The sequence below is a fragment of the Sardina pilchardus genome, chromosome 23 (genome assembly GCF_963854185.1).
Source record: "Sardina pilchardus chromosome 23, fSarPil1.1, whole genome shotgun sequence".
Classification (NCBI taxonomy): domain Eukaryota; kingdom Metazoa; phylum Chordata; class Actinopteri; order Clupeiformes; family Clupeidae; genus Sardina; species Sardina pilchardus.
This window is the reverse complement of record NC_085016.1, coordinates 14,048,449-14,075,959: the sequence shown is the minus strand read 5'-3', so window position 1 is coordinate 14,075,959 and position 27,511 is coordinate 14,048,449. Positions and strand designations below refer to the sequence as shown.

Genomic DNA, 27,511 nt, shown 5'->3' with positions numbered 1-27,511 from the left:
TCCATTTGTCTTTCTGCCCTTTCTCTATCTCTCTGGCTATTGATCTATCCATCTTTCTCTCTCTCTCTCTCTCTCTCTCTCTCTCTCTCTCTCTCTCTCTCTCTCTCTCTCTCTCTCTCTCCCTCAGAGTAAAGAGATCATCTTCCAGCTGCAGGAGGACCTGATGAAGGTTCTCAATGAGCTCTACACGGTGAGTTACAGCTCGCTGGTCCTCCAGTGCTGTGTCACTCCCGAGCCCCTTTTGTTAATCACGAAACGCTCTTAATCATTCCGTGTGTCTGTCTTCCTTGATGTTTGTGTCTGGCTTCATTCACCGCTCATCACTCTTTATGACTTGTCTCTTTCTCTTTTTCTTTCTTTTTTCTTTCCTTTTTCCTTTCTTTCCCCCCTCTCCCCCATTCTCCGTTCTCTCTCTCTTTCTCATCTTTCTTTCTGTTTTCTATTCTTTTTCTTTCTCCGTCTCTCCCTCTTTCTCCTTATTTGCCTCTCTATACCATTCTCTCTCTCACACACACACACACACACACACACACACACACTCACTCACTCACTCACTCACACTCTCTCTCTCTCTCTCTCTCTCTCTCTCTCTCTCTCTCTCTCTCTCACCCTCTCTCTCTCTCTCTCTCTCTCTCTCTCTCTCTCTCTCTCTCTCTCTGACAACCCCATCACCATGATTATACAGCTCTGTTAAAGTGTCCGTGTGTAGTGGAGATGAATGGTCTGGGCTTATGGGCTCCATAAATCCCTTACATTTTGCTTCACGCTGTCTGCCATTGATGTTGAGGGGATGCTGTGTCCTGATGTTGCCCTTTCACCCAGGCCTCGGGCTCCAGGACCCATGACAAAGCGAGATCTGGTTCTGTTTAGGGGAGTCCACAGAATGCACTAGAAAGATCTCGCTTTCATGGCGGCAGGCGGTGTGTGTGTGTGTGTGTGTGTGTGTGTGTGTGTGTGCATTGACTTCTTTAATGTGGTGGCAACTCTGCTGATTCAGTTTGTTGCAGCATTGTTCTTTGTAACACACACACACACATACACACACACACACACACTTTTATTCAGTTCAGGATGCTACTGTACATTTTTGCAATGCCAAAACAACAAACCTGCAGTGTTACATGTGTGGACATTCTCCTTACTCATGGTGTCTGGCATGATGCCAGACTATGTCCATTTGCAGGAGAGTTGACTGTGTATTGTGTGAAAAGGGTTTTTGTGTATTTCTGACTTTTCTGTGTGAATCAGAGAGTTTCATGTAGTATTGACATACAGTAGTCTTGCCTTGCCATTTGAATGCGCCCTTGATGAAGGGCAGTTGTTGCCTCAAATCTGTGTCATGAGCTGTTTTGTTTTTCTTACAATAAATAAGCACTTTCTCATGTTTTTGATCAAATAACATTCATTTTAACATCTGTCCCAAATAATTTTTCATATATTCTGTGCTAATCTGTACTGGAGATACATGATTAGTTTTCATCAGTTTTGCATTTAGTTTGTTTTGATGCTGTTTAACTGAAGGGTTTCATGGATTTTTCTGATTGCGGGTTTGTGTCGTGTTAGAGTGTGTGTGTGTGTGTGTGTGTAGGTGTGTGTGTGTGTGTGTGTGTGTGTGTGTGTGTGTGTTAGAGAGAGAGACTTGGTAAAAAATATCTGCCTAATTCCTCCTTACTTATTGGTTATTTGGATGAATGTTGAATTTTGTACACAGGGCAATTTTGTTGGATGCTCTCCCAGTCCTGCTAATGAACTTACAGTTTTGCATTGAATTGATTCTTCTCATGTGCCACACTCACCCACACACAGACCCCCAACCCCCAACCCCCAACCCCACACACACACACACACACACACACACACACACACACACAGACACACACACTAATTAATCTGGATTAAAAAAACAGCCCCACTGAAAACGTTGAGTCTGGCTGAAGTGCTGTGCTGTGTGTCATAGGAAATAAGACCTTTGTCCAAACATTACTAGACTAATCTGACTTACACCCTCACCTCAATAGACATTCATATTCATTTACACTCGCCTAAATATACACACACACAAACACACGCACCCACATTCATACATTCTAACAGACTCGCCTCAATCACTCTGCTCCCTTAAGCCCTGCCACAAGTAATACTTACTGGTTCCTGAGTGTGTGTGTGTGTGTGTGTGTGTGTGTGTGTGTGTGTGTGTGTGTGTGTGTGTATGTGTGTGTATGTGTGGTCAATAGGACACGCAAGCCATCACAACCACCTACTCACATACACAAACATACATACGCACACCGCTATGGTGGTGAAGTAATTAGAATTAATTCTTGCTGTGAGTGGGCAGATAAAGGGTTGTCTTTATTAACTGCGGTTGGGTTATACGCACACAAACACACACACGCACGCGCACACACGCACGCACGCACACGCACGCACGCACACATGCCCCCATACACACACAAAACATGTCCACGCCAAAAAAGGACACAGGAGTGTGTGTGTTGATATACCTATGAATAGTCTCAGTAACAGCTTCTCCAATCGTGCCCGTTATATCCCAAACCAAAATAATTGGTACATTTATTATGGATATGTCCAATTGTGGTATAACACACTACTGTATGTACTCATATGCACTTTGTATTGCATGATGGCCATCAGCATACTGTGGTGTAATGACGCTGTTGTGTATTTGTGCGTGGTGTACTGTATGCTGAACCATCATGACCACCAGCCTGGTCAGCGGGGTCTGACCGAAGGCAGTGGAATCCCGTAGAACAGCGCGGAGCGGTCAGACTGGCATGGCTCAGTGGAGATGACGAGTAGCATGAACAATGCCCATATTGTTGGCGCGCTGGGTGCTAAAGCGTTGTTGTGTGGCAAGGCAAATTTAGTAGCACATAATACTGGGGCATTTCAAAATGCTTTCCGTACTGTTTATAAATGCAAAAGGAACATCTTAAAGAACAAAAAAGACAAAAGGTTTAAGAGTTTTAAGTGTTACAGTATTGTGGTCCATAGCAATGTTGTGTGTTCTGTACATGTAAGACTATTTTCTCTGTGATCACATCCTGTAGTGTAGGTGCGACTATGAAAGCACAGGTGCTTTGGTGCAGTATTGCATCGTGACTCTGCAGGAGACATGAGGAACAGACTCAGGCAGCTGAGCAGTAGATCACGTGGATAGAATGGGGTTTCATCACTCTCTCAGCTGTCTGTTGGCCCATCCGCATGGTTTTGCTGATTCAGCGCAGTCCTTTTTGAACAGACGGTGTGTCTAGCAGAGAAATCTATCACAAAATAAGGTGGACATGGGTGTGGTGTTGGCTTTTCGGTTTTCTCAGCGCCTTTTACCAAATATGTGGAACTTCACACTGACCAAAGGTGTACTTTACGCATACTTTCTTTCTATGAGTAATCCTACTGGTGAATTGTTGCAAATGTCCACCCCTTACCATTAACCAATGCCTTTCGAGAGAGAGGGGAGGAATGTCTATTATCTGTGCAATGTTACCAGTATGGTTTGACTCTGAGGAAGACACAGTGTGTCTAAACGTCAGTCAATTGTTTGTACCACAATAAAAAAAAAAGTATTCTTAAAAGAGTGTGGTCATCCCTGGGTTTACAGTAGTCTCCTACAAGTAGCCCAGCCTGTCTTCCTGATCCTGTGTGGAACTTAACTTCATATTTGTGTGTGTGTGTGTGTGTGTGTGTGTGTGTGTGTTCGTGTGTGTGTGTGGTCGTGTGTGTGTGTGGTCGTGTGTGTGTGGGGGTTCACAGGTGATGAAGACCTACCACCTGTACAACAGCGAGACGCTGAGCGCCGAGGTGAAGCTCCGAGAGGCGGAGCGGCAGGGGGAGCGAGGGGGCCGAGGGGGCGAGGCTGTGTTCGGCCTGCGCACCGAGGATCGCCACCAGCGCCGCAACAACGCCCGCAAGATCCAGAAGATGAAGGAGAAGGTACAGTACGGTGCCCTGCTAGGTCCACAAAGAACGACTTGAGAGGGTGTTTTGACACACGGCAACAAATATGCACTCGCATGAACATATGTGATACACACAGACACACTAGCATGCAAAATAATCACTCTACACAATACACTCTACAGAACTCATGGAGTAAACTTGCTACGTTTTTGAGGCTTGAAGAAAGAGAAAAAAAAGCTCTCACAGACATGATAGACAGACAGACAGACAGACATTCATGCACAAAGTTAGACACACACACTCACACACACTCACACAAATATACAAATAACAACCACAAAAACATGGCCACTCTGAGGCAGAAAATATGGCCCTCCACAGTGAGTACCAAACCCAGCTGCAGAAGTTAAGAGTTATATGTGCATGCATGAGAGACTCTCAAAGGCAGAGGCGATTTGTCAGACGCTTGAAACCATTTGCTTCTGCACTGACTCAGCAACTTGGCGCAGAGTACCTGGTGTGTGTGTGTGTTTGTGTGTGTGTGCGCATGTATCTGACTTTGTGCATGAATCTGTGTGCAGATCTGAGTGTGTGTACGTCGGAATAAATTTGAAGTTTCTGCGAACACAAGGCTTTTTCCTCATCCATCATAACTTCAGTGCTCATTGATTAGAAAGGCAAAAAGCAGAAATGCACGTTTTTATGGCCCCACGTCTGGTTGTGTGTGAGCTCACATTCATGTTACTTAAGAGATGCTGCTGCACACAACTCAAACCCTTACCAAACGCACCCTCTTATCCAGAGGACTGTGGGCATCTCAGGGCGCATTCACACTAGGTTCCCTGGACTGGCCCCGGGTCCGCCTGAAATAGGCGGTTCAGAGTCAGTCACCTCTTCTCCTTCTCTCTTCCCCAATCATATTTACACCCCTATGTCCGTTTGTCTCCCTCATCATTCTCTCTCTCTTTCTCTCTCTCTCTCTCTCTCTCTCTCTCTTTTGTTCTTTCTTGCTCTCTCTGTTTCTTCTCTCTCACTCTCATAATTTCTCTCTTTCTCTGTCTGTCTTTGTCTCTCTCTTTCACTCACTCATCATTTCGCTCTCTCTGTCTCTTTCTCTGTCTCTCTCTCACATATCATTTCTCTCTCTCTCTCATCTTCTCTCTCTCTTTTGTGTCCACTCAGTCTCCTTGTGTGTCTGTCTCTTTAGGGTATTGTGTTTGGCTGTGTGTCTATTTTCCTGAAGAGATGCGGCAGCACATGACTCAGTGCCATTTAAATGCACTGCTATTACTCACAGGAATATATGCATCTTAAAATCTCTCTTTTCCTCTCTCTCTTTCTCTATATCTCTCTTTCTATCTATCCTTCATTCTCACCCCATTTCCTTCCTTTCTGTCACACACTCGATCTATTTTGGTCTCTCACCCCCTCTCTCACTCCATCTGTCTCTCTTGTCTCCACCTCTCTCTCTCTCTCTCTCTCTTTCTCTCACCTGTCCTCTTCTCTCACTTTCTCTCTCTCCCTCTTTCATCTGCTCTCCTCCTCCCTCTCTTTTGGTCACCAACTGTGATTTCAATTTATTGAGCTTTATTGGCATAGCAAAATAATTTTGCGAAGCAAACCGGTTCAACAGTGTTTAAATACAGAAAACAATCTCTCTCTCCCTTCCTCCCTCTCTCTCTCTCTCTCTCTCTCCTTTCTTTCCTTCTTTCTTTCTTTTTTTCTCTCTCTTTATCTCTCTCTTTATTTATTTCTTTTTTCCTCTCTCTCTATCTCTCTCTTTCTTTCTCTCTCAGAGGCAGGCCAAGTACTCTGAGAATAAGCTGAAAGTGATGAAGGCTCGTAATGAGTACCTACTGACTCTGGAGGCCACCAACGCAGCGCTCTTTAAATACTACGTACACGACCTGTCCCACCTCATTGATGTAAGTAACACACACACACACACACACACACACACACATACACACTCACACCAACGCAGTGCTCATGAAATGCTACAGCTACGTACATGATGTGTCTCACCTCATCGATGTAAGTATTACACACACACACACACACAGACACACACACACACACCAACTAATTTGAGTGCTATGTACTGTACACGACCTGTCCCACCTCATTGATGTAACTATCACATACTCATGCACACTCACTCACTCACTCACACACACAAATACAGCACTCGTTAAATACTATGTACACAACCTGTTCCACCTCAATGATATAAGTGTAACGCGCACACACACACATACACACACACACACACAGACGTCAAATTCACATACAGTATGCAGCAACTCCTAAAGTAGCCTACTATAAACACAGCATGACTAGTCTCACTTCATCAGAACAAAAATACACACACATATATCCTGTACACTGAGCCAAAATGTTGTTACCAAAGAATACAGTTATATAGGGTCTCTTTTAGTGTGTCTCTCTCTCCCTCTCTCTCTCTCTTTCTCTCTGTCCCCTCCCTCTACTGTATCTCTGTCTCTCTCTCATTCATTCTGGTACAAACACACACACACACACACACACACACTCTCTCTCTCTCTCTCTCTCTCTCTCTCTCTCTCTCTCTCTCATGCACATGCATATCCTCTCCCACAGAGCTCATGTCAGCATGAAGCATTTGCTGTGTGTATGTGTGAGCTGGGCGTATGTATGAGAGAGCGGTAGATGTGTCAGCATGTGTGTGAGAGAGAGAGAGAAAGAGAGAGAGGGGAGAAAATGAGCGAGAGGGGAGAGAGCACTTCAGTTATTGTGCATTTGTGGGTGGTTTAGTATAAGCGTGTGTGTGTGTGTGTGTGTGTGTCTGATTAGCAGGAGCTCTCGGTGCGTGCGGTCAGCAGTATTTGGCAGATACCAATGCGCCTCTCTGACCTTCACAAAGGTCATCCAGCTCTCTTAGGAGAAGATGAGAGAGCGAGAGGGAGGAAGAGAAGATGGAGAGAGAGAGAGAAAGAGGGAGGGAAAGAGGAGAAGGAGCGAAAGAGGGAGAGATGGAGAGAGAGGGAACAACACTCATCCATCGTGGAGACTAGAGGCTTTATGTGAGAACAGTATACGGTAGCTTCACTGTAATCCCAGACACAGATGGCTGCTCCATGATCCTGAGAAGACGATTCATCAGCAGTTCATCTCTGTGTGGAGATTAGTGTAGTTATTTGGTGGTTGGGTTATAAACATTCTATAACGTTATTCTTTCGTAATAACGCACATTCTTCTCACCCAAACAGCTTAACCCAGTGCTCAACTGTGGGAACTAACCCTAAGGAACTAACCTCTGTGTGTGTGTGTGTGTGTGGTGAGTGTGGGTGGGTATGCACGTGTGTGTGGGTGTGGTGGGGGTGGCCGGGTATGTGTGTGTGTGTGTGTGTGTGTTCTGTTGGTGTGATGCCTATGCTGTAGTATGAGTGTATTTGTATTTCTGTGATTGTGTAATTGTGTAAATGTGTTGTACGTGTGTGTGTGTGTATACAGAGCTGTGACCTTGGCTACCATTGTGGGCTGAGCCGGGCTCTGCGCACCTACCTGTCAGCCGAATACGGCGTGGAGACGGCGCGGCACGAGGGCCTGGACATCCTGGAGGGGGCAGTAGAGAGCCTGGACCCGGGCAACGATCGCCAGCGCTTCATGGAGACACATCCGTCAGCGTTTACGCCGCCTCCCAGATTCTCCTACCAGCCACACATGGGAGACCAGGTCAGCAGTGAGACACACACACACACACACACACACACAGAGTAAACACGCATACATATAGACATAACACTCCAATCTAATCTAGAAATAATTCCGATATTAAATTAGTACTTATATAATACTAATATAATCTCCTCCTCATACACAAAGGCACTGACAAATAAGCACTCAAATCTAAGCATGTACATGTTAATCCACACAATATACACCTGTACCCAGAATCCTATTGTGGTGATTTGACTTCTTCTGTCATGTGACTAGTTGTTGCTGGTCATGTGACTGGTTGCTTCCTGTCATGTGACCATGTTGCTCCTCCTACCAGGTGGCCCAGCTGACAGCACTGCCGCAGGTGCAGTCAGAACTGCTGCTGCGATACACACAACTCCAGTCCCGCCTCTCCACGCTCAAGATAGAGAACGAGGAGGTAACACACACTATATACACACTCTCTCTCTCTCTCTTTCACTTTCTCCCTCCCTCTCTCTCTCTCTCTCTCTCTCTCTCTCTCTCACACACACACACCCACACACCCACAGACACACACACACACACACACATACAGTCATGGAAGCCAACATATACAAGTCGACCTGCCTGATGACATTCACGGTGAAGAAGTAGGAGGCACATGCACACACGTGTGTGTGTGTGTGTGTGTGTGTGTGTGTGTGTGTGTGTGTGTGTGTGTGTTTGTGTGGCTTTTTTGATGTCGTTGAGGCCCAGCTGTTTCCACAGTGTGTGAAGGTCAGGAAAGTGCTGATGCTGCCCACACACATATGCTGTAGAAGTGCACACACACACACACACACACACACATACCCTCACACAAACACACTCCTGCACAAACACCAACACAATAGAAAACATTCAGAGACAGGAGACGGTGTTACTTCAGAAATCTCCGTGCCTACTTCTCCTTTGTATACACATACATACACACACACACACACCTGTTTCTCAGGTGAATCCTATACACACACACACACACGTAGCTCTCATACACTCACCACACTGCCTCTCCTCTGTTCCTCAGGTGAATCATATTCACCTGCACACACAGACGCACACACACACACACACACGTACACACGTATAGCTCTCATACACTCACCACATTGCCTCTAACCTGTTCCTCAGGTGAAGAAGACATGGGAGGCGACGCTGAACACTATCCAGGACCTGGTGAGTCTGGAGGACTTCGACGTGTCCGAGAGCTTCCAGAGGAGCCGCTCCACCGAGTCGGTCAAGTCCAGCGTGTCCGACACCTACCTGAGCAAGCCCAGCCTGGCCAAGAGGAGAGCCAATCAGCAGGAGACTGAACTCTTCTACTTCATGGTGAGGAAGTGTGTGTGTGTGTGTGTGTGTGTGTGTGTGTGTGTGTGTGTGTGCGTGCATCTCCATTTACATTAATTCATTTAGCGGACGCTGCTATCCAAAGCGACTTGCATAAAAGTCAACTACATTACAAGGGCCATTGTTCCTGGAGTGACTTGAGGTTAAGTGTCTTGTTCAAGGACACAACGGTGGAAGCCAGGAATTGAACCCACAACTTACTGGCTACTGCATGCGAGCCCAGCTCCTTAACCACCGCCCACACTGCCCTTGAGTAAAGGCCCGTTCACCCCAGGAACGATAGCTGTAAAGATAACTATAACTGTAAGGATCAAAGCATTCACACTGAGCAACGATAAGGAAAGTCTCTTGTTGATGAATGTGATGCCAAAAGTCTGATGCATTCTGATTGGCTGTCAGAGAGATTTTGAGAACGATAAAAAGCTGACAGCCAATCAGAGTGATCCCCAACGACGTTGTTCCTCATGTCGGTTTGCTTGTCTCCCATATACTGTAGGGCTCAGTTGAAATTTGAGTTGCAATAGGAAGAAGCTAAATCGATGTGTGATCAGTGGTGAATTTGTGAAGTCGAAGCTGACATCAGAGGATGATTCCTAACTGAGATTAGTGATCGATTAGTCATGTCTGACTTGAGCTGGGTGTGTTTGCAGAAACTGCGTGAACACCTGGAAGGAAGTAACCTCATCTCCAAACTCCAGGCCAAGCATGACTTGCTGAAGAAGAGCATAGCAGATGGTGAGTGCTTACTCTGTTTCATTTGTTCATCTCTCTCTCTCCATCCCTCTCTCCATCCCTCTCTCCCTCCCTCCCTCTCTATCTCTCTTTCTATCTCTCTTCTTTCTCTCTGCTCTCTCCCTCCCACTTTCCCATTCTGTTGTTATTCATTCGTGTTTGTATGTAATGTTTCCATACAGTACTATACTAATTGTGTGTGCTCTGTCCACAGGTTACAGAGGAGATGTAATGACCACAAGGTGAGTCCAATGCAAAAAAAAAACGGAAAGATTATTTGTCTTCCTGTCTCGTCTTTGTTTTTACTACATTTACTGGCCAGTAGCACTTGCTCATTCTTCATTTCCTCTTTTCTGATTGGCTGCAGCCGTCGACGGAACTCCCACAGCAGACAGCAGGTAAGAACTCCTTCCTGTGGAAGGCAGAATGTGTGTCATTCATGTGTGGTCTGTTCAAACATGCTATACAATACCACGTTTTAAAGCACACATAGTGGAGACATAATGCCTGATAGAGATGTTAAAATGTTGATCTGCCTGCGTATCTTGTATTTTCTTCCGCTACCTTGGGTCTGTTGTCTTTGTCTCTGTAGTTTTGTGTTGTTGTATTATGCACTGTATTGTGGATGTTGTGTGCTTTATTTTTGGTGTCCTTAGTTTTGATTCCTCTCTCCGTGCTGTTTAACCTTTTGCAGGAGCAAGGAAAAGCCATTCCCCTTATCGTGGAGAGCTGCATTAGATACATTAACCTGCACGGTCAGTGACAACACACACACACACACACACACACACACACACACACACACACACACACACAGATATATGTGATATCCTGTATGTGTGTGTGCTCTTGGTTTCTCTGCAGGATTACAGCACCAGGGTATCTTCAGAGTCTCAGGATCTCAAGTGGAGGTCAATGACATCAAAAATTCATTTGAGCGGGGTTAGTGTACACACACACACACACACACACACACACACACAGACACACACAGACACACAGACACACACACACACACACACACACACACTTTTTGAGCTGTGCTCATTTCCTAATCTGTGTGCTATAAGTGACAGCGGCTTTGTTGTTGACCTGCACCATCTAGGAAACGACCCCTTGTCAGATGAGGAGAACAGTCCGGACATCAACTCGGTGGCCGGAGTTCTAAAGCTGTACTTCAGGAATCTGGAGAACCCATTGTTCCCCAAAGAGCTCTTCAATGAGTTGATCGCCACCGTGCGTAAGTGTCACAGCCAGAGAGAGAGTGAGTGTGTGTGTGTGTGTGTGCGTGCGTGCGCGCGTGCGCGCGTGTGTGTGTATGGGGCTGCCTGCTTTGAAATGTGTGAAATTACATGATTGAGAAAGGAGCCAAAACCATAAACACTTCATGCCTCATGGGAATATTATCTTGTGTGTGTGTGTGTGTGTGTGTGTGTGTGTGTGTGCGTGTGTGTTGCAGGCATAGAGAGTCTGTATGATAGGGCTCTGAGCATCCGAAAGATCCTGACTACAGCCCCACGCACCTCAGTGGTGCTGATGAGATACCTGTTTGCCTTCCTCAACCAGTAAGTCTTTCTCATTCTCTCTTTCACTTTTCTCTTGCTCTCTTTCTCTCTTTCTTTCACTCTTTCCCCTCTCTCGAATAATCTCTTTCGCCTCATCTTGATTGCACTTTCTCTCCCACTATCATTGTCCCCCTTTCTCTCTCTCTCTCTCTCTCTCTCTCTCTCTCTCTCTTTCTTTCTTTCTTTTTTCTTTCTTTCATTTCGCTCTCTTTTCCTCTCTCACACTTTCTCTCTGTTTTCTTGCCTCTGATCCTCTCTTTCTCTCTATTTTGCAATGTCTCTCTTTCTCTATTTCCATCTCATTTTCTCTCTTGCTCTCATACCTCCTCTGCTGCCTTCTCGCACGCTCCCATTTTTTCCTCCCTCACATGTAGTCTCATACATTGTACTCTACAGACATTTCCTCTCCTCTTTTCTAGCACATTCCATTGTTCTTCACTCATCTTCTTTTCTCCTCGACTCATTTTTCTCTCTTTATGGTCCTGTCACAGTCACACACACAGCAAACACATGCACACACACACACACACACACACATTCTCTCTCTCACACACACACACACACACATTCTCTCTCTCTCTCTCTCTCTCTCTCTCACTCACTCACTCACTCACACACACACACACACACACACACACACATTCTCTCTCTCTCTCACTCACTCACACACACACACACACACACACACACACACACACACACACACTCACACACACACACACACACACAATTCTCTAGATGCCTGGAGTCTGCCTTCCAATCCTGTGCCAGTTCACACACAGGTGGGGGTGTGAGGCGAGGCAGGGGGGAGGTGTGGACAGAGAGAGAGAGAGAGAGAGAGGCGTTATATGCAGCCCTCCATTCTGGCTATTTCATTTCAGTGGTGGCATCACATCACTGCCATGGGTAAAAGCAAATGGGTTTAACCCTAAAGATCCCTGAACCTGAGAATCTGAGAAACGGAGACTCCATTCAGTTCTGTTGAGCCTATGATGATAGAAATTCTGAATCTGGAGCTCTGGTGATTGCAAGGTTCCCCCCAATTCAGTTTTGATTGGTCGTCAAGAGAGAAGTGACATTGACGAGCCCAGTGTTGTTCTAAAAGTTGAACAGCGCCGAGGGCTTTTTTCCCGCCAGGGGTTCTGAGCACTGTGAATGCTGAACTTCATAGGATTTGTATTGAAAATAGCTGCCATCGGCACTAAAAACCCTTATGATTGACCCTTAAACTGGAGATACTAGGGACTACAGATCTAAGTCAGGCTTGAGGCTACGTCTGACACATTTAGTGAAACATAAATTACTAATCACTGTTGTTTTTCTGCTGATCAGCTAAATAGAGAATAACATTATATAAGAAGGCTACTGAAATATATAACTGTTTATCCCTGTAACCTATGAAGTGGCCCATTTCACTACCCTGTAATGCACTTGAAGACAAATAAAAGGAAATATTACAGCTATGGAAGTTATGTTGGGGAGGATTTGGGAGACTCGGCTTATAAAGTTCAACACTTTTGAGTGACTGTGTGTGTTCGTGTCTTTGACCTCCGATGACCTTTTAACCCTTGACCTCTGCTCCGTGCAGCCTGTCCCAGTACAGCGATGAGAACATGATGGAGCCGGGGAACCTGGCCATCTGTTTTGGTCCGACACTCATGCCCACGCCCGAGCTGCAGGACCAGGTGTCGTGCCAGGCCCACGTCAACGAGGTCATCAAGACCATCATCATCCACCACGAGACCATCTTCCCCGACCGCAAGGAGCTCGACGGGCCACTCTACGAGAAGTGCATGAGCGCCACCGAGTACTGGTGAGGGTGTGTGAGGGTGTGTGACAGAGATTATTTGTGATTTTTCCAGATGGGATTTATTTATTCCAGATTATTCCATATTCAGATTATTTAAGGACCTGTTTTGTTTACCTCTGTATAGGACTATCCATGTGTGTATACTGTAGTTGTTAAGACCACAAGTCAGTGCATATTAATGATTCCAATGCCAATTGCAACTCAAATGGCTGTTATTTGTTGAGCTTTCTCTTTCTCTTAAACACACTTGACCACTCTTAAATCCTTTCTTTCTCTTTCTCTTCTTCTCCTCCCTGTCTCATTCCCTCTCTCTCTCTCAGCGAGAGTCCGTACAGCGAGTCTGGAGCCCTGGAGGAGGGCGAGCAAGATGGAGGCACTGAAACACAAACTAGTGAGGATGGTATGTGTGTGAGTGTGTGCGCGAGTGTGTGTGTGAATGTGTGTGTGTGTGTGTGCGTGTGTGTTCATGCTTTATAGACTTATTTTTGTACCTTTGTGCATTCTTTTTGTTGCTATACGTTCCTATGTGTTTTCTTGCAGCGCATGCTTACATAATGCACTGTATGTATGTACACGTTCATGTACACATGCTGTACGCTAATATTAGCAAACATGTGACACTTTGACTCTAGGAAACAAGTGTCTGTGATTACTGTGAATTCTGAAGAGCCATTCCCAGCCAACTGTGATATTTGTGTGTATGCCTATCTGAAAGTTAGCTTTGTCTCATAGCCGCTGCTAACTTCTTAATTCCAGCTCCATCTGCCACTCATGGCGTTATTGCTTCATATTCATAATATCATCCATAAGCTGTGAAATTCTTTCATTCTTTTGATTATTAGGCTTACCTGTTGCTAGACAACGCGCCTGGTTGGATTCCGAGGCAGTGTCTGCATTAGTGCGCGTGTGCCGTACGTCTGAGATGATTGACAGAGCAATTTAGTATTAATATGGAGGATTACTGTTATTATATTCTCCCTTTTTGACTCTCTGTGTTATCTCTGTCTCTCCCTCTGTTCGTCTGTCTTGTTTTTTTCTCTCCCTCTTTCGCTCCTTTTATCCACGGCTCCTCCCACCTTTTCTTCTCTTTTTTATCTCTCAAATTTTTGCTCCCTCTCTCTTGTATATCTGTCTTACCCCTCTCCATTTTCTGTCTTATTCACTCTCATTCTTATTGTTCTCTCCATTTCTCTCTCTCTCTCTCTCTTCCTCCTCCTCCTTCTCTTGTTCCTCTCTTCAGAAGCCGAGCCACTGGAGGCCATAGCGAAGTTTGACTACGCTGGACGCTCTGCGCGAGAGCTGTCATTCAAGAAAGGGACGTGTCTTCAGCTGTTCCAGCGTGCGTCAGACGACTGGTGGGAGGGGCGTCATAATGGCAGCACTGGCCTCATCCCCCACCAGTACATCATATTAAAGAGGTACACACATACAGTATACAGACATACCACACACACACACACTCACACACACATTCATGCACAAATGCAGATGCTTTTATACATCATACTACACACACACACACACACACATACACACGTGTGCACACAAGCACATCAATACACTACATCATACTGCAGAGAGGAAAACTGTGTCTTTTATACATACATACACACACACACACACACACACACACACACCAGCATACCCCTGTGAAGTGATGCACACACACACACATGAATCCAGTACATCATACTGAAGGGAGGAAAATACACATAAACAGGACATAGATGAAATATGCCCATGCATACTGTACACATACATCACACTGCAGGGACTATAACCAGGACAGGCGGTTACTCATAGATATGAATGGTGACTGATCTGACAAATGATCACATAACAAGCTAATGATGTGTGTGTGTGTGTGTGTCCGTTTTCCCGCAGCGATGGTGAGAGTGTGAAGGTGAAAGCTAGCAGCCCTTCTGAGAGCAACAGAAGCCTGAGCTCACCGACCGAGGGCAGAGCCACAGATTCCTTCATCAGCAGGTGTGTGTGCGTGTTACTGTGTGTCTGTGTGTATGTGTTACTGTGGCTGTGTGTGTGTCCATGCTATTGTGTGTAAGAATGGCGTGAATATGAGTGTTCATGCTCTTACTTGTACATCCTTAGAGGGGTTACACGTTGGATTCAAGTTGTCTTGAACACATCAATACATCCACAATGGCACTCTTCCATTGATTGACTTCTATGTGTTTTGATACAGCGCCTCTTGTGGTACTGTGTAGTATTACAGCAGAGCTATAGACGATTTTGGCTTTCATCAAAATGGTTGTTTCTTTACATTACACTACTCACAAAAAGTCAGGGATATTTGGCTTTTGGGTGAGATTTCAAGATGAACCTAAAATCCACTAGATTAGAACCTTTACAGGTGAACTTCATGTGACCTCTAAACTTCTGAATTCGCATGTCCAACAGTTCAATGTTGGATGTTTTTTTTCTGTACTGAAACATTACATTTCACCCGAAATTTCCTTATTTTTTGTGAGTAGTGTATGTTTAAATGGTTTAAACTACAAATCCTAAACATAGCACCTCTAACAAAATATGATGTATCATTGGTCTGTGTGTGTGTGTGTGTGTGTGTGTGTGCGCATGCGTGTGTGTGTGTGTGTGTGTGTGACCTTCTCTCCGCCGCAGGCACAGGAAGCGCACCGAGGCCCTCCTGCGGCGCGCGCCGGGTCGCCTCAGCGACAGCCACTGCCACGGCAACGGCACGGGGCTGGAGCGCAGCTCGCCGCCCGTCACGGTGACGGTCACGGGCCACTTCAGCCCGCGCGAGCTCCTGCGCGGCATCACGCACGGCACGCAGACGCTGGCGCACACGCAGTCCTCGCACGCGCTCACCCACGCCACGCACGCCACGCACAGCCCCGAGCGGCCGCGCCAGAGGGCGGGCGGAGGAGGAGGCGGCATGGTGACGCGGCACGAGTCGCTGCGCCGCGACCGCGAGAGCCCGCCCACACCCTCACAGGGCCGCGCTCGGACGCTCAACCCGCACACCTTGGCACAGGTAAAAGGCTTGGCACAGGTAAAAGACTTACACACACTGTGTTTGCCACACACACACACACACCTGCACAAATACTACGCACACTACCTGTCCTGCCTCAGCAATGTAACGATCACATACTCTCACACAACCACACACAGTCACACAGGCATAGATTGTTGCTCACTTTGTATGCCATTGTTTGAAAATAGGTGGCATGTGAGAATATCCAAGGTTTTATGATTGTATAGATTATTTTCATCAATTAAGGTCCATTCCACTGCTACCCTCACTTTCTAGCACACACACACACACACACACACACACACACACACACACACACACACACACGCACACACATGCACACACACACAATGCTCTGGGCAGGAAAGTGAGTGTCCACTAGTAACATTTCTCTTCCCTCTCTCCCCCTCCTCTCCCTCTGTACCTCTCCCATCGCTCTTTCCCTGTCTCTCTCCTCTTTCCCTCTCTGCCTCACCCCTTCCTCCACACTTCTCTCTCTCTCACTCTCTTTCTTTCTCTCTCCACCTCTCATTCTCTCTCTTTCTCTCCCTCTCTCTGACTCTGTCTCTCTCTCTCTCTCTGCCACACCCCCTCCTCTACATTTCTCTTTCACTCACTCTCTCTCTGTATCTCTCTCTCTCTCTCTCTCTGTCTCTCGCTCTCTCTCTCTGTCTCTCCCTTTCTCTCTGTCTCTCTCTGTGTCTGTAGGAGATTGAGGAGACGGTGGCTGCTGCACTGAGTGGTCTGCGTGTTCTTGAGCGCCAGTCGGGAGGCTCCAGCGGCGGCGGCGGTGGTGGTGGAAGCAGCATGTGCGTGCTGGACCGGCCTCCCATCAGCAGCGTGTGCGTGCTGGACCGCCCGCCCGGGGGCGGCGGCGGTGGCAAGCCGGCGCCGGACCTGGTGCTGGACACCCTGGAGCAGGTGAAGAACGGGCCCCCGGTGGCCCCCACCGGCTCCACGCCCTCCAGCCTGTCCAGCCCGTCCGACTCGCCGAGCCCCATGAGCCCGCTGGGCTCGTCCCTGCCGCCGCTGCCCGGCCCGGCCTCCCGCCGCAGCTCGGCGCTGTCCGAGCCGCCCGTCATGTTCGAGCCGGTCACCTTCAGCCCCGTGGCCATCGCCCGGCCGCCCGCGCTGCGGCCCAAGCCGCCGGTCATGCCCAAGAGCCACACCCCGTCGCAGCAGCCCTCGCCCACGATGCACCTCCCCCCCGACAAGTCGGGCACCATGTGAGCAGAAGCTGACCCGCTGACCACAGACCGGAACCGGACCGGAACGGACCACCGCACGGAAGTGGACTGAGAATGGAGACGAAGACGAAGACGAAGACGAGCCCATGTCCAGGCTGGGCACCTGATCATGATTTAATGTACAAAAGATGACTGTAGGGCTGGTTAGCTGATTGGTCGGATAGATTTAGCCAGTGAAAAATGTCAGTGTGCTGTTTTTTAGGCGGGTGTTGCGGTCCCTCAGTGTGTGTACCGTGTGCGTGTCTGTGTGTAGCCATGTTTGTGGTGTTGTGGTTGTGTTTCCTCCTCCTCGAAATATTTCAGAAACACACACACACACACACACACACTGGCAAGCACACACTGAGGGACCCATGTACAGGACTAGCACCCAGTGTTTCCGGAAAACAGTGGTTTAGGTGTTGGAAATGTAGTCTTTCAGTGGAGTGTGTATAGTGCTGTGAGTGTTAGGGCCTTACTGCCACAGAGAGATCAAAACTGCTCCTCCCAGGGTTTATTTTGATTGGATGAGCAAGCTGCTGTGTTTACCATGATTTGTTTGATTGGCTGGAAAAGCTGCTATATTCCCATTGTTTTCGTTTTGATTGGCTGGAAGAAGCTGCTATATTTCTCATGGTTGCATTTGATTGGATGAAAGAAGCTGCTATATTCTCATGGGGATGTTTTAATTGGCCGATGATAGGAAGCGAAGGTGGTGTTTTGATTCGTGACAGGGTTTAGCTAACAGGAATAGAGTGCTGATGGGAACTGTAGTCAGTAAGCTTTATTTAAAGCCACGTGGTGCATACACTTGGCCTCTTTGAGTGCCAGACACTGAATGTATTTCTCCTGAATGTTTTTTTTAGTATTATTTCACACGGATTCACACATAGCCTTCATTACCGTGGAGACGCCTTGGTGACCGTAGTAATGTTGGGACCGAAGTCCTTATCACCTTAGCAAATCCCTTTCAGATACATTTGGTCATTTTTAGCACACACTAAACCTACCACACACACACACACACACGCACACACACACACACACACACACACACACACACACACACACACACACACACACTCATGTGCGCACACACACACACACACACACACACACACACACACAGATATACACATCAAGACACCCCACCCAAAAAAACACAAATGACAAGTACAAGTTCCTTCACAGTTTTGGACACACTGCCTTGTTGATGAGGCCCAAATCTACAGCCTGAGGACTCATTGGGCATGCTGCTGTTGCATCATGGGACATTCAGACTCTGGGGCTTCCATCGCCGGCGGCAACCATGACTTGCTGGCGCAGCTCTCTCTGAGGACCAATGGCAATCGCCGTTTTGACCAATATGCCGTTTTGACCCATGTACTTCCAGTGTGTGTGTCTGTTTGTGTGTGTGTCGTGTGTGAGAGAGAGAGAGAGAGAGCAAGGAATGTGTCGACTTGTTTTCAGACCTACCCATGAGAACATTCCTTCACTTTGTGTCCACTGTTTGTGTGTGTCCGTGTGTGTGTGTGGGTGTTTGTGTGTGTGTGTGTGTGTGTGTGTGTGCTTGGAAAAAGAGAGTCTGTATATATGCACTTGCTGCTGTATGTGCGCGTGTATAGATGTGTGTGAGAGACTTCTCTCATGGTAAGACATCTACCTAAGCTATTCGTCTCAGTTTGCAAAATGTAACATAAGTGTGTTAATTAACAGAACCAATCTGAGGAGTACAACTCTATATGTGTGTGTACGTGTGTGTATGAGAGAGATTGAGAGAGAGAGAGAGAGAGAGAGAGAGAGAGAAAGTGTGTGTGTGTGTGTGTACCGTATGTGCATACACACTATATACACTTGTATACCTGCCTGTGTGTGTGTGTGTGTGTGTGTGTGTGTGTGTGTGTGTTCTCTCTTGGTGCTCCACCCCCCCTGGGCTTAACCCTCTGTATAGGTGGGGTGTATCGTCATGTTCAGGAGTGTTGGCAAATGGCCAGTATTGCAGCTTTAGACCACAATGGTACCTTAACCACAAACTCCAGTGGCTGTGACACAGATACACCCACACACATTCACAAGCCAGACACTAATATCCTCAGCCCATACCTAGCCTGTCAGAAAGCCACTCACACACAACCTCCCTTGCACTGGTCGCCCATCATACAGAGCGTGGCAGTGACTGTGCACAGCTGAGACGCCTGAACATCTCATTTACCCATCATGCCTATGGGGTGGGGGGTTGGGTACACAGGAAAGTGCCTTTGGGAAAGACCCCCCTTATGTATGTGAGTGTGTGCGTGTGTGTGTCCGTGTGTGTGTGTGTGCGTGCGTGTGTGTGCGTGCGTGTGTGTGTGTGTGTGCGTGTGTGCGTGCGTGTGTGTGTGTGCGTGTGTGCGTGTGTGTGTGTGCCTGTGTATACGCTCATATCTCTCTGAGCAGTAGTGCCATGAGTGATACATTAAACAATAGAGCTCTTTCCAAACAGTCATTAAAAATGAATGAATAATATAATAAGTATATAAACAGTTAATCCATTGTGATGTTGCACTTTTATGTATAGGACTGTGTGTTTGGCATGTGACCTTATAAAAACATGTTCCTGTGCATTGTAATGGGTGTCTCTATGAATGTCTTTGAAATAAAGGAAGTGCTTCTTTCAAGATGACCGATATATGTCTGTGGGGTTTTTTTTGTGTGCAAAGCCATGTTGACTGTTTTTTTCAAGACCATAGGTCATTGATGATCAGTTTGTTAATTTTATCTCGTGCTTTGACATATATGAATTCATATCTCACTTGACTCGTTTAATCCAACCTCCAACAAAAGGATCCTGTTGGAGGTAACATTCTCTTGTATAGATGGAACACACTAGACTTTGTTTAGTCAAACCAAATCTAGGCCTAGCGTCAGCTAAAAAGATACATTAACATTGAATTTTAAACATTGCTGTATCAAAACCTTTCTCTTGTATAGATGGAACACACTAGACTTTGTTTAGTCAAACCAAATCTAGGCCTAGCGTCAGCTAAAAAGATACATTAACATTGAATTTTAAACATTGCTGTATCAAAACCTTCCTCTTGACAAGTGTTAGCCCTGGACACATGTCCGCAAGCTTGAGCAGAATCACAAGCCTTGCCCAAATTAGCAATAAAGCTAAATCTAATTTCCTTCACTTTTATTGGTACTGAAGTTTTACTTCCCATTCAACAAGAACTAACCTTAAGAAACCCCCCTGACGAAACATCTCTGGGTCAAAGACTGTACCAATTAAATGACCGGCTGATGTTGGACTGACTGTGCATAACATTCTGCTCAGCCGATAATGTCCATTTTACTTAATCTGTACACGAGCAAGCTGTACATGAATAATACAGTAAGACAAGAGAACCAATCTGTATTCACTCCTTATAGGAATATATAGCAAAACTGAACACAGAACCCAATCAGTGGAACTAGGATTTAATGTATATTTATTATATTATATATATTATTTTTCATTTTTCAATGTATTTCATTTTATTTCTTTACCTATTTGTATTACACTATGTACAGCACTTTGGTCAGTGTGAACTGTTGTAAACGTGCTTTATAAATAAATATTACTTACTTACTTACTATATTAAGTCTCCCAACACCACTGAAGGCCATACCCACTGAGCCAGTGTGTGTTGACTTTGCTGCGTGGCTCTCTGCCATTTGGGTGCTGCTTTTCAGCAGCCTGTGGAGAACACAACCTGCAGACACAGTGTGCCACCGAAGCGCACTGGGTGACGACCTTGATTGCCTTTTTGCTGAAGTCAGTGTTGCTCTGTGCTGGCTGACCTGAGCCATCTAAAAACAGCCGAAGTCCCTGTGTGTGTGTGTGTGTGTGTGTGTGTGTGTGTACCTTGTGAATACACTGTGTGTGTGTGTGTGTGTGTGTGTCTATGTTGAACCTTGTGAATACACTCTGTCTCTGTGTGTGTGCGTTGCATGCACAGCTTGTTTTTGCCTTTGCAGCCTTCCACACAGGGACACTAATAATAACCCTGGCCAATGCTGGAGCTGACGACGTGTTGTTGATCAGCTTCAGTGTACATGTGAGTGATAGAGGCATGCCCTCACGTCTCCTATATGAGTTCATCTCTGTGGATGCATGACCATAGGAACCTTAATGAGAACTACAACTCCCATGAGCCACGTGTGCACTGGACCGCTGCCTCTACGTCCTTGACTAGATTGTAAAATGGAATGAGTATATGTAGGTGTAAAAGACAGAAATGGGAATTGAAAAAAAAAAAAAAATCAGCATGTGCTATTCATTACACTTGACTATTTGTAAGTGAGTGTTTTTGTCTGGTTTTGCAAAATAAACAGGCTGTTTATACACCCACTGGCATTTCAATGGCCCTACAGTATGTGTTTTGAATAGTAGTACTCTGGCGCCACCCCCTGGATGATCCACCCATAATTCATTTGGAACACCACCACAAGAGTCTGACTATTACAGGGTGTGTCTATGAGTGGGCTGGGGTGGGCATTAACCATCCAGAGAAATTATCTGCCCATCAGATAGCATATTACTTTACTGAGAATGGAGAGTAATAAAGGCCCCCCTATGAGGGTCACCATCTGCCTGAATGTAAAACTGACCACATTTGGTCAAAGAATAATGCAGCTTTCTATCTCTAGCAGGCGCATGCACACGCACATGCACCCACATACACGCACACACACACACACACACACACACACACACACATTCACACACACAGACACAGGCTAATCCCCTCAGTTCGCCTTTGATAAAAAAAATCAACTTCTACATGGATAAGTGTAAATGCTAGGCTGGGTGAACCCTACCTGAACTTCCGGGGAATTTGAATTTCGCCTGGCAGCTCAGGCTGGAAACCAGCAGATCTATTTTCGCTGTTTACTGCCAGAACCTTTGGCTCCAATCAGAAATGGCCATACTCCAGTCCTGGCACGCTATTGGCCGGTGACGCGCCGAAAACGAAACTTAAGCGACGCGAAGTGCAGTAGAAACAAAGCGCAGCCTTGCCAGACTAATGTTCAATCTTAAAAGATTGAGTTTAGTATGGTGAAAACCAGACTATGTAAATGCCATTGTAAATATATGCAATTGCTTAAGAGGCCACACACAGTATATACGATACAGAATGCACGCAGACCTAGACAGATTCATCTGATAGTTTCAAAACTTTATTATGCATTTTGAGTCTCCAGAACATACAGATATCTCAACCACTCTCACCATAATACTCACTTAAAATATTAGTAATCTAAAATAAACCTCAAATAATAAATCAGATGACATAGCAGCATCGATAGAGCAGTTGCAGTTAGGAAAAGTTCAAGAGAATTTGTTAGTTTCCTATCCCATTTACAATGACTTAAACTTAAACAGAGACTTAAAAGATCAAGTAAAAAAAAAACAATAATGTGCCTGTGTGTGAACTTGTTTGTTCACAAGAACTGCAACCACCTTCTTTGGTCAAGAATCAAGCAGACAGGTAGTTGCAGACATACCTACAGACAAACTGGACCACTAGATGTGCAGAGTAATGACTTAAAACAAAGACAAAATGGATGCCTTTTAAAAAGGTACACACATTTCTGTGTTATTTCAAGCAAAAAGGCTTAGCATGTGTTTAGACCAAAACATACAATCACTCACACTTGACATCCATCACTACAACTACTTCACATTCACACCCTCTGCAGAGTCTGTAAAACCACTCAATATGTGTTTGTAAGCTCTTCAACTCTCTTGTTGGTGTGTGTGAGAGGACGCGAGAGAACGCGCGCGAGAGAGAGAGAGAGTGTATGTGTCTGTATATGAGAGAACGAGTGTGTGTGTGTGTGTGTGCGCATGTGCGTGCGCATGTGCGTGTGCATGTGTGCACATGTGTGTCTGTGTGTGCATACATAGCGTGGATGTTCTGTATGGATGTAGTAAACATGTGTGTGTAAACATGCTTTAGTAGGGCTGTGTGTATGTGCATGTACGTGTGTGTGTGTGTGTGTGTGTGTGTGTGTGTGTGTGTCTGTGTGTGTGTGTGTGTGTGTGTGTGTGTGTGTGTGTGTGTGTGTGTGTGTGTACGTGTGTGTGTGTGTGTGTGTGTGTGTGTGTGTGTGTGTGTGATGTACAGTATGTGTCTGTTTTGTGCGCGTTTTCACCCCTTCGAACCAGGCTTGAGCCAGCTGAAGGGCTTGGTGTTGCGGAGCGAGCCGGTCAGTTCCAGCAGGAAGGCCGTGATGTACGAGTCCTTCTCCGAGCGGCGCCCGTCAAAGATGACCACTAGGGTGAAGTGCGGCTCGGGCCGCGACAGGTAGTAGGTGCTCTGCACCTTGTCGTCGTAGAAGTGCACCACCTTGTCCAGCGCGTTGAGCTCGGCCACGCGGTCGCTCATGATCATGATGACGTTGGGCCAGTGCGTGACGGGCCGCTCGCCGCTCGGCAGCGACACCACGGCCGGGAACTGGTCCACGCCCTTGGGCGGCTCGCGGTACGAGTGCGGGTGGTGGTAGCCGTGGCCCTGGAAGCTCTCCTGGCCGCGGTTGTCGAAGACCAGCGAGACGCTGGCGGCGTCGTGCTTGCGGATGAAGGAGGACGCGCGGCCGTAGTAGTCGGGCGCCGTGCGCGCCGTCAGCGCCTTCATCTCGCCTGCCGCCGTCTGCCGGCTGAGCGCCTCGTGGAAGTAGAAGCTGAACTTGGCCAGCAGCGCCGCCTGCAGCCGCTGGAGCCACACGTACAGGTGCGGCGGCTGGGCGGCCTTCTGCGACTGGCCGCCGAACAGGTGCTTGCGCGTCTCGCGCTGGCGCTCGAACAGCTGCGCCCAGGCGTGCAGCTTGGTGTGGGCGGCGTGCAGGCACAGCAGGGCGGGCAGGAAGCGCCACTCGCACACCTCCACCTGGCAGCGGAGCAGCTGGCACAGAACGTCCACCTCCAGCTGGAAGCAGCCCTCCACCCGGCTCAGGATGGGGTGGTGGAACCTGGGGGTCAGGGTACAGAGCACATCCACATGTATTTAGAAAGGACAAAATATTTGCAATCAAATGTATGTACTGTCAAATATGTACACAAACCAATATACAAAATATAGTCAAGAATCAATAGTCTAAACATGAATGTGAATTTACAGTAAACATGCATGTCAATGAGTGCGTGTTCATGCATACTGTTCAATTGTAAATCCATCTAAAACACTATCACACATACAGAGAAACAACAGTATCAAATGGCCACAACAAATCAAATGTACAAAGCCACATCCTACTGATTGTATGCCATATTACAGACACACACGTAAATACTCACTTGGAGCTGTACTTGTGCAGGATGCTCTCCAGTGTGGTCACCAGCTCCTCGGAGTTGACGGTCTTCTGGTTGGCCAGCGCATACATCTTCTCGTAGAAATCTGCAATTTCTGTCCGAGCCTGCGTGAAGTGACACAGTTGCTCGGACAGATGGGATAGCAGGTCCTCCAGGAACGGGGCAGAGCCGGAGGAGGAGGCATGGCGTCCCATGGACACCACCTTCTTCAGCTCGTTGAACACTGACGTGTAGATGGTCCTGATGGAGTCTTTCCTGCTGAAGAATGACTGGCCGCCTGTAACATTACAACGTAAGAGACAACGTAAGATTATCATCCTAACAATATTGGGACTTCTGATTATCCTGATGGTAATAGAAAGAAACCATCAACCACAATGTCTAACTTTCACTCCTGTCAGAATAAACTTCCATTTGCAGAGATCCTGTCAGAATAACAAGTCCTTAACAAGTGACCTTTGATACCTATACCTTCCTGGAATACCAATATTGCTACAGTATATAACTTCTACAGAAAGCATGTTCATAGCTTAACATACAAACACAGGTTATTGCTGGACCCTCCACCTTGTAGAAGAGTGATGGTAACAAATAAAAATCAATATGGCTTTGCTATAGTTAATGTGAAAGTGTAAGCTACGTGCTATTAGGCAGCTAGTATGTTGGTGTCAACTCAAGAGACTCAAGAGACTAAGTGTAGGCTGACACGATTCCCTAATCATGACACATGCGTTTGCACACGTGTTTATTCATAAAAAGCGAAATGTTCCTACCCAATTTCTGACCGAGGAACGTCATGTTGTGGTAGGCTTTCTCCGCAGCAGCGAGATGGGCCAGAGCAGCTAGCAAGGAGGCCCATATGGGACCGGCGCTTTTACTCATGTCCTTCTCCTTCTCCACGTAGTCTTTGGCGCGGTCGAACGAGAACATCCCGAGCTGGGTGAAGAAGCTTTCCAGTATCGCCTGCTCCCTCGGAACCGGTCGCTGATCTTCGTTCTTCGCCGCCTCCGTCATGTTTGAAAAGTAATACAGATGGTATAATGTGCTAGCTTGTCAACAAGCTGACCGCTTCTGCTGCTGTGGTAAGCCAACACAGAACTAGCTTACTTGCTAGCCGTTTATTTGACAGCAGCTAGCTAGCATAGCGCCAACAAGTTGGTTCACATTCTCTTAAATGCTCTATTTTGCCTCGTCAATTCCTCCCCGATTCGACGTAGAATCAGTCACCATACTTGTACTTATAGAGGACATGATCGCTTGACTATCAACGACTTTGAAAGCCAAGCGTATCCGCTGTGCACCAGATCACGGGTGTCTGTACTCCATGTTGGTCGCATGACAACAATACGGCAAGCGCCACATGACAGTTACTGCGAGCAACTTAGTAGCTACTGCCACTCTGTGGTCAGCAACAATGTGACCCAAACAATGTATCAGTAGGCCTTCAATGTAACAGGAACATAATGACGCATTTTCCCCCAGCTTTTCAATCGAGTTCTAGCCTACTGACATGTACATTGGAAGGGTGAAGCCCTCATCGTTAATGCCACTTACTTCTGTTTGAAGACTGTTCCTCTTATTGAACGTTGACATGGTCAGGGCAACGCTGCATGTGCCAACCATAGCGTTTTGGCGTTTTTTAGTAGGGGTAGACTACTAGACTATGTAGACTAGAACGTGTAGCCTACAAAAACTAGTCCTGTTCGAAATAACAATGGTTGCTCATCCCGCTGTGTTAAAAGTAGAGCTATAGCCTAATTCTTGGGTTTGTTGAAAGCTTCTGATATATGCTCAGCGCTCTCCACTCACGATACGCGCGAGATCAGTGAGCTTGGTGCAGTGCGCATTTTATCTGCTGTGGTCCCTCTTATCAATAATTGGCATTTTACGGCGGGCTAATCTTAACACAAACGTATGTTGAGAGGTTTACTGCTCTTGAGTGAATTGGAACAAATAGGCACATTTAGGCAAAAAAATACTAGCCTAAATGAGTAGGCCCAGACCTAATGGCTGCTGCTGCAGCATAGCCTAAATTAACAGTGCATAGAAGAAAATATGTTTATCATAAGATATTTGAATGGATCATTTCCCTAAATGTTCCGGTCGCTACTCGCTAAGCCACATCCGCAACGCCACAAATCTCATCGTATTCTGAGCTGCAATAGTCAGTGGTGGACTATTAAGAATTAAAGGACTTGCGAGTCAAAGCCTTGCAATCCTATGAATACAGCATCAGTAGTCTAGCCAACGCCAGATAGAACCAATGAAACACATCGCATTTACGCAGGGAATGGATGCCGGGGAACACCTCCTTCTTGGGGGCGAGTCCGCACTCCGCAAACCTACGCATCAAAACGCAAGCTTCCGCTTTCGCCAGCTGGAGTCACAGCACGGCACCGAATTTCGGTCGAGGTGCAGAAGGAACTCCAATAAAATGTCGAACTACGCAAGAGTTATTCATCATGCCACCAGTATATTATGCTCGAACAAAGGCTCTATGGACTTGCTGCAGCTCTATCGCAAAGTCTACCAGCGTTTTGGTACAGAAGAGGACGATTTTTGGTACATCGTCAAGAAATGTCCCAGGTTCGCAATAGTGAAGACCAGAGAGCGAACAACGGGAGGAGAGTGGGGGTCCGACTGCATCATTGTTGCCAAAACATCTCTTCGGCTGTGTAAGAACTACTCTAAGCAAGAATGCGCGGACTGTCAAGAACTCCATCTTTGCAAATATTTTGTGTATGGAAACTGTCGCTATGGCAAAGGCAGGTGAGTGGTACACACAATAGAATCAACCCCATTCTGTAGGTTTCGATTCTGCTGGGATGCAGACATTTC

The 27,511-nt window shown here is 46.6% G+C and overlaps 3 protein-coding genes across 8 annotated transcripts in view; 2 read left to right on the top strand and 1 right to left on the bottom strand.

Moving 5' to 3' along the window:
* Positions 1-19,987, top strand: part of srgap1b (SLIT-ROBO Rho GTPase activating protein 1b) — a 44,131-nt gene extending 24,144 nt beyond the window's left edge. Inside the window, exons 4-22 of one of the 3 annotated variants that reach the window (XM_062528179.1) lie at positions 128-190; positions 3,775-3,954; positions 5,718-5,846; positions 7,414-7,635; positions 7,958-8,059; positions 8,773-8,970; positions 9,639-9,723; positions 9,935-9,962; positions 10,088-10,118; positions 10,415-10,475; positions 10,585-10,662; positions 10,826-10,960; positions 11,180-11,285; positions 12,874-13,098; positions 13,416-13,486; positions 14,336-14,513; positions 14,980-15,081; positions 15,736-16,126; positions 16,820-19,987. In XM_062528179.1, coding sequence (XP_062384163.1) covers positions 128-190; positions 3,775-3,954; positions 5,718-5,846; positions 7,414-7,635; positions 7,958-8,059; positions 8,773-8,970; positions 9,639-9,723; positions 9,935-9,962; positions 10,088-10,118; positions 10,415-10,475; positions 10,585-10,662; positions 10,826-10,960; positions 11,180-11,285; positions 12,874-13,098; positions 13,416-13,486; positions 14,336-14,513; positions 14,980-15,081; positions 15,736-16,126; positions 16,820-17,341 — 2,907 coding nt within the window. In that variant the 3' untranslated portion in view covers positions 17,342-19,987. Of the gene's footprint in view, positions 1-127; positions 191-3,774; positions 3,955-5,717; positions 5,847-7,413; positions 7,636-7,957; positions 8,060-8,772; positions 8,971-9,638; positions 9,724-9,934; positions 9,963-10,087; positions 10,119-10,414; positions 10,476-10,584; positions 10,663-10,825; positions 10,961-11,179; positions 11,286-12,873; positions 13,099-13,415; positions 13,496-14,335; positions 14,514-14,979; positions 15,082-15,735; positions 16,127-16,819 lie in introns of all 3 variants that reach the window. The other 2 variants (XM_062528180.1, XM_062528178.1) reach the window with 2 other exon arrangements.
* Positions 19,988-22,525: 2,538 nt separating this feature from the next.
* kics2 (KICSTOR subunit 2) lies at positions 22,526-26,470 on the bottom strand. Of its 2 annotated transcripts, XM_062527429.1 has the most exons (4): positions 26,228-26,470; positions 25,447-25,678; positions 24,659-24,950; positions 22,526-24,333 (listed from the first exon to the last, which is right to left on the bottom strand). In XM_062527429.1, exons 1-4 carry the CDS (start codon positions 26,294-26,296, stop codon positions 23,514-23,516), a joined length of 1,413 nt encoding a protein of 470 aa, XP_062383413.1. In that variant the 5' UTR covers positions 26,297-26,470; the 3' UTR covers positions 22,526-23,513. The 2 variants fall into 2 exon arrangements, with proteins under 2 accessions (XP_062383413.1, XP_062383414.1); XM_062527430.1 differs by having other exon boundaries at positions 25,447-26,468.
* Positions 26,471-26,807: 337 nt separating this feature from the next.
* Positions 26,808-27,511, top strand: part of parp12b (poly (ADP-ribose) polymerase family, member 12b) — a 7,702-nt gene continuing 6,998 nt past the window's right edge. For all 3 annotated transcript variants that reach the window (XR_009937001.1, XM_062527426.1, XM_062527428.1), the window contains exon 1: positions 26,808-27,442. Coding sequence is in view for 2 of the 3 variants with exons in the window: in XM_062527426.1 (XP_062383410.1) it covers positions 26,937-27,442 (506 nt within the window). In the remaining variant the exon portion in view is untranslated. The remainder of the gene's footprint in view (positions 27,443-27,511) is intronic.

Bases quoted from the DNA above. Each gene is read 5' to 3' on its own strand.
- kics2 (XM_062527429.1), bottom strand. From the start codon at position 26,296: ATGGTTGGCACATGCAGCGTTGCCCTGACCATGTCAACGTTCAATAAG. The intron at 25,679-26,227 runs GTAAGTGGCATT...AACATGACGGAG, and splicing joins GGAACAGTCTTCAAACAGAA to GCGGCGAAGAACGAAGATCA. The intron at 24,951-25,446 runs GTAGGAACATTT...GTAATGTTACAG, and splicing joins GTTCCTCGGTCAGAAATTGG to GCGGCCAGTCATTCTTCAGC.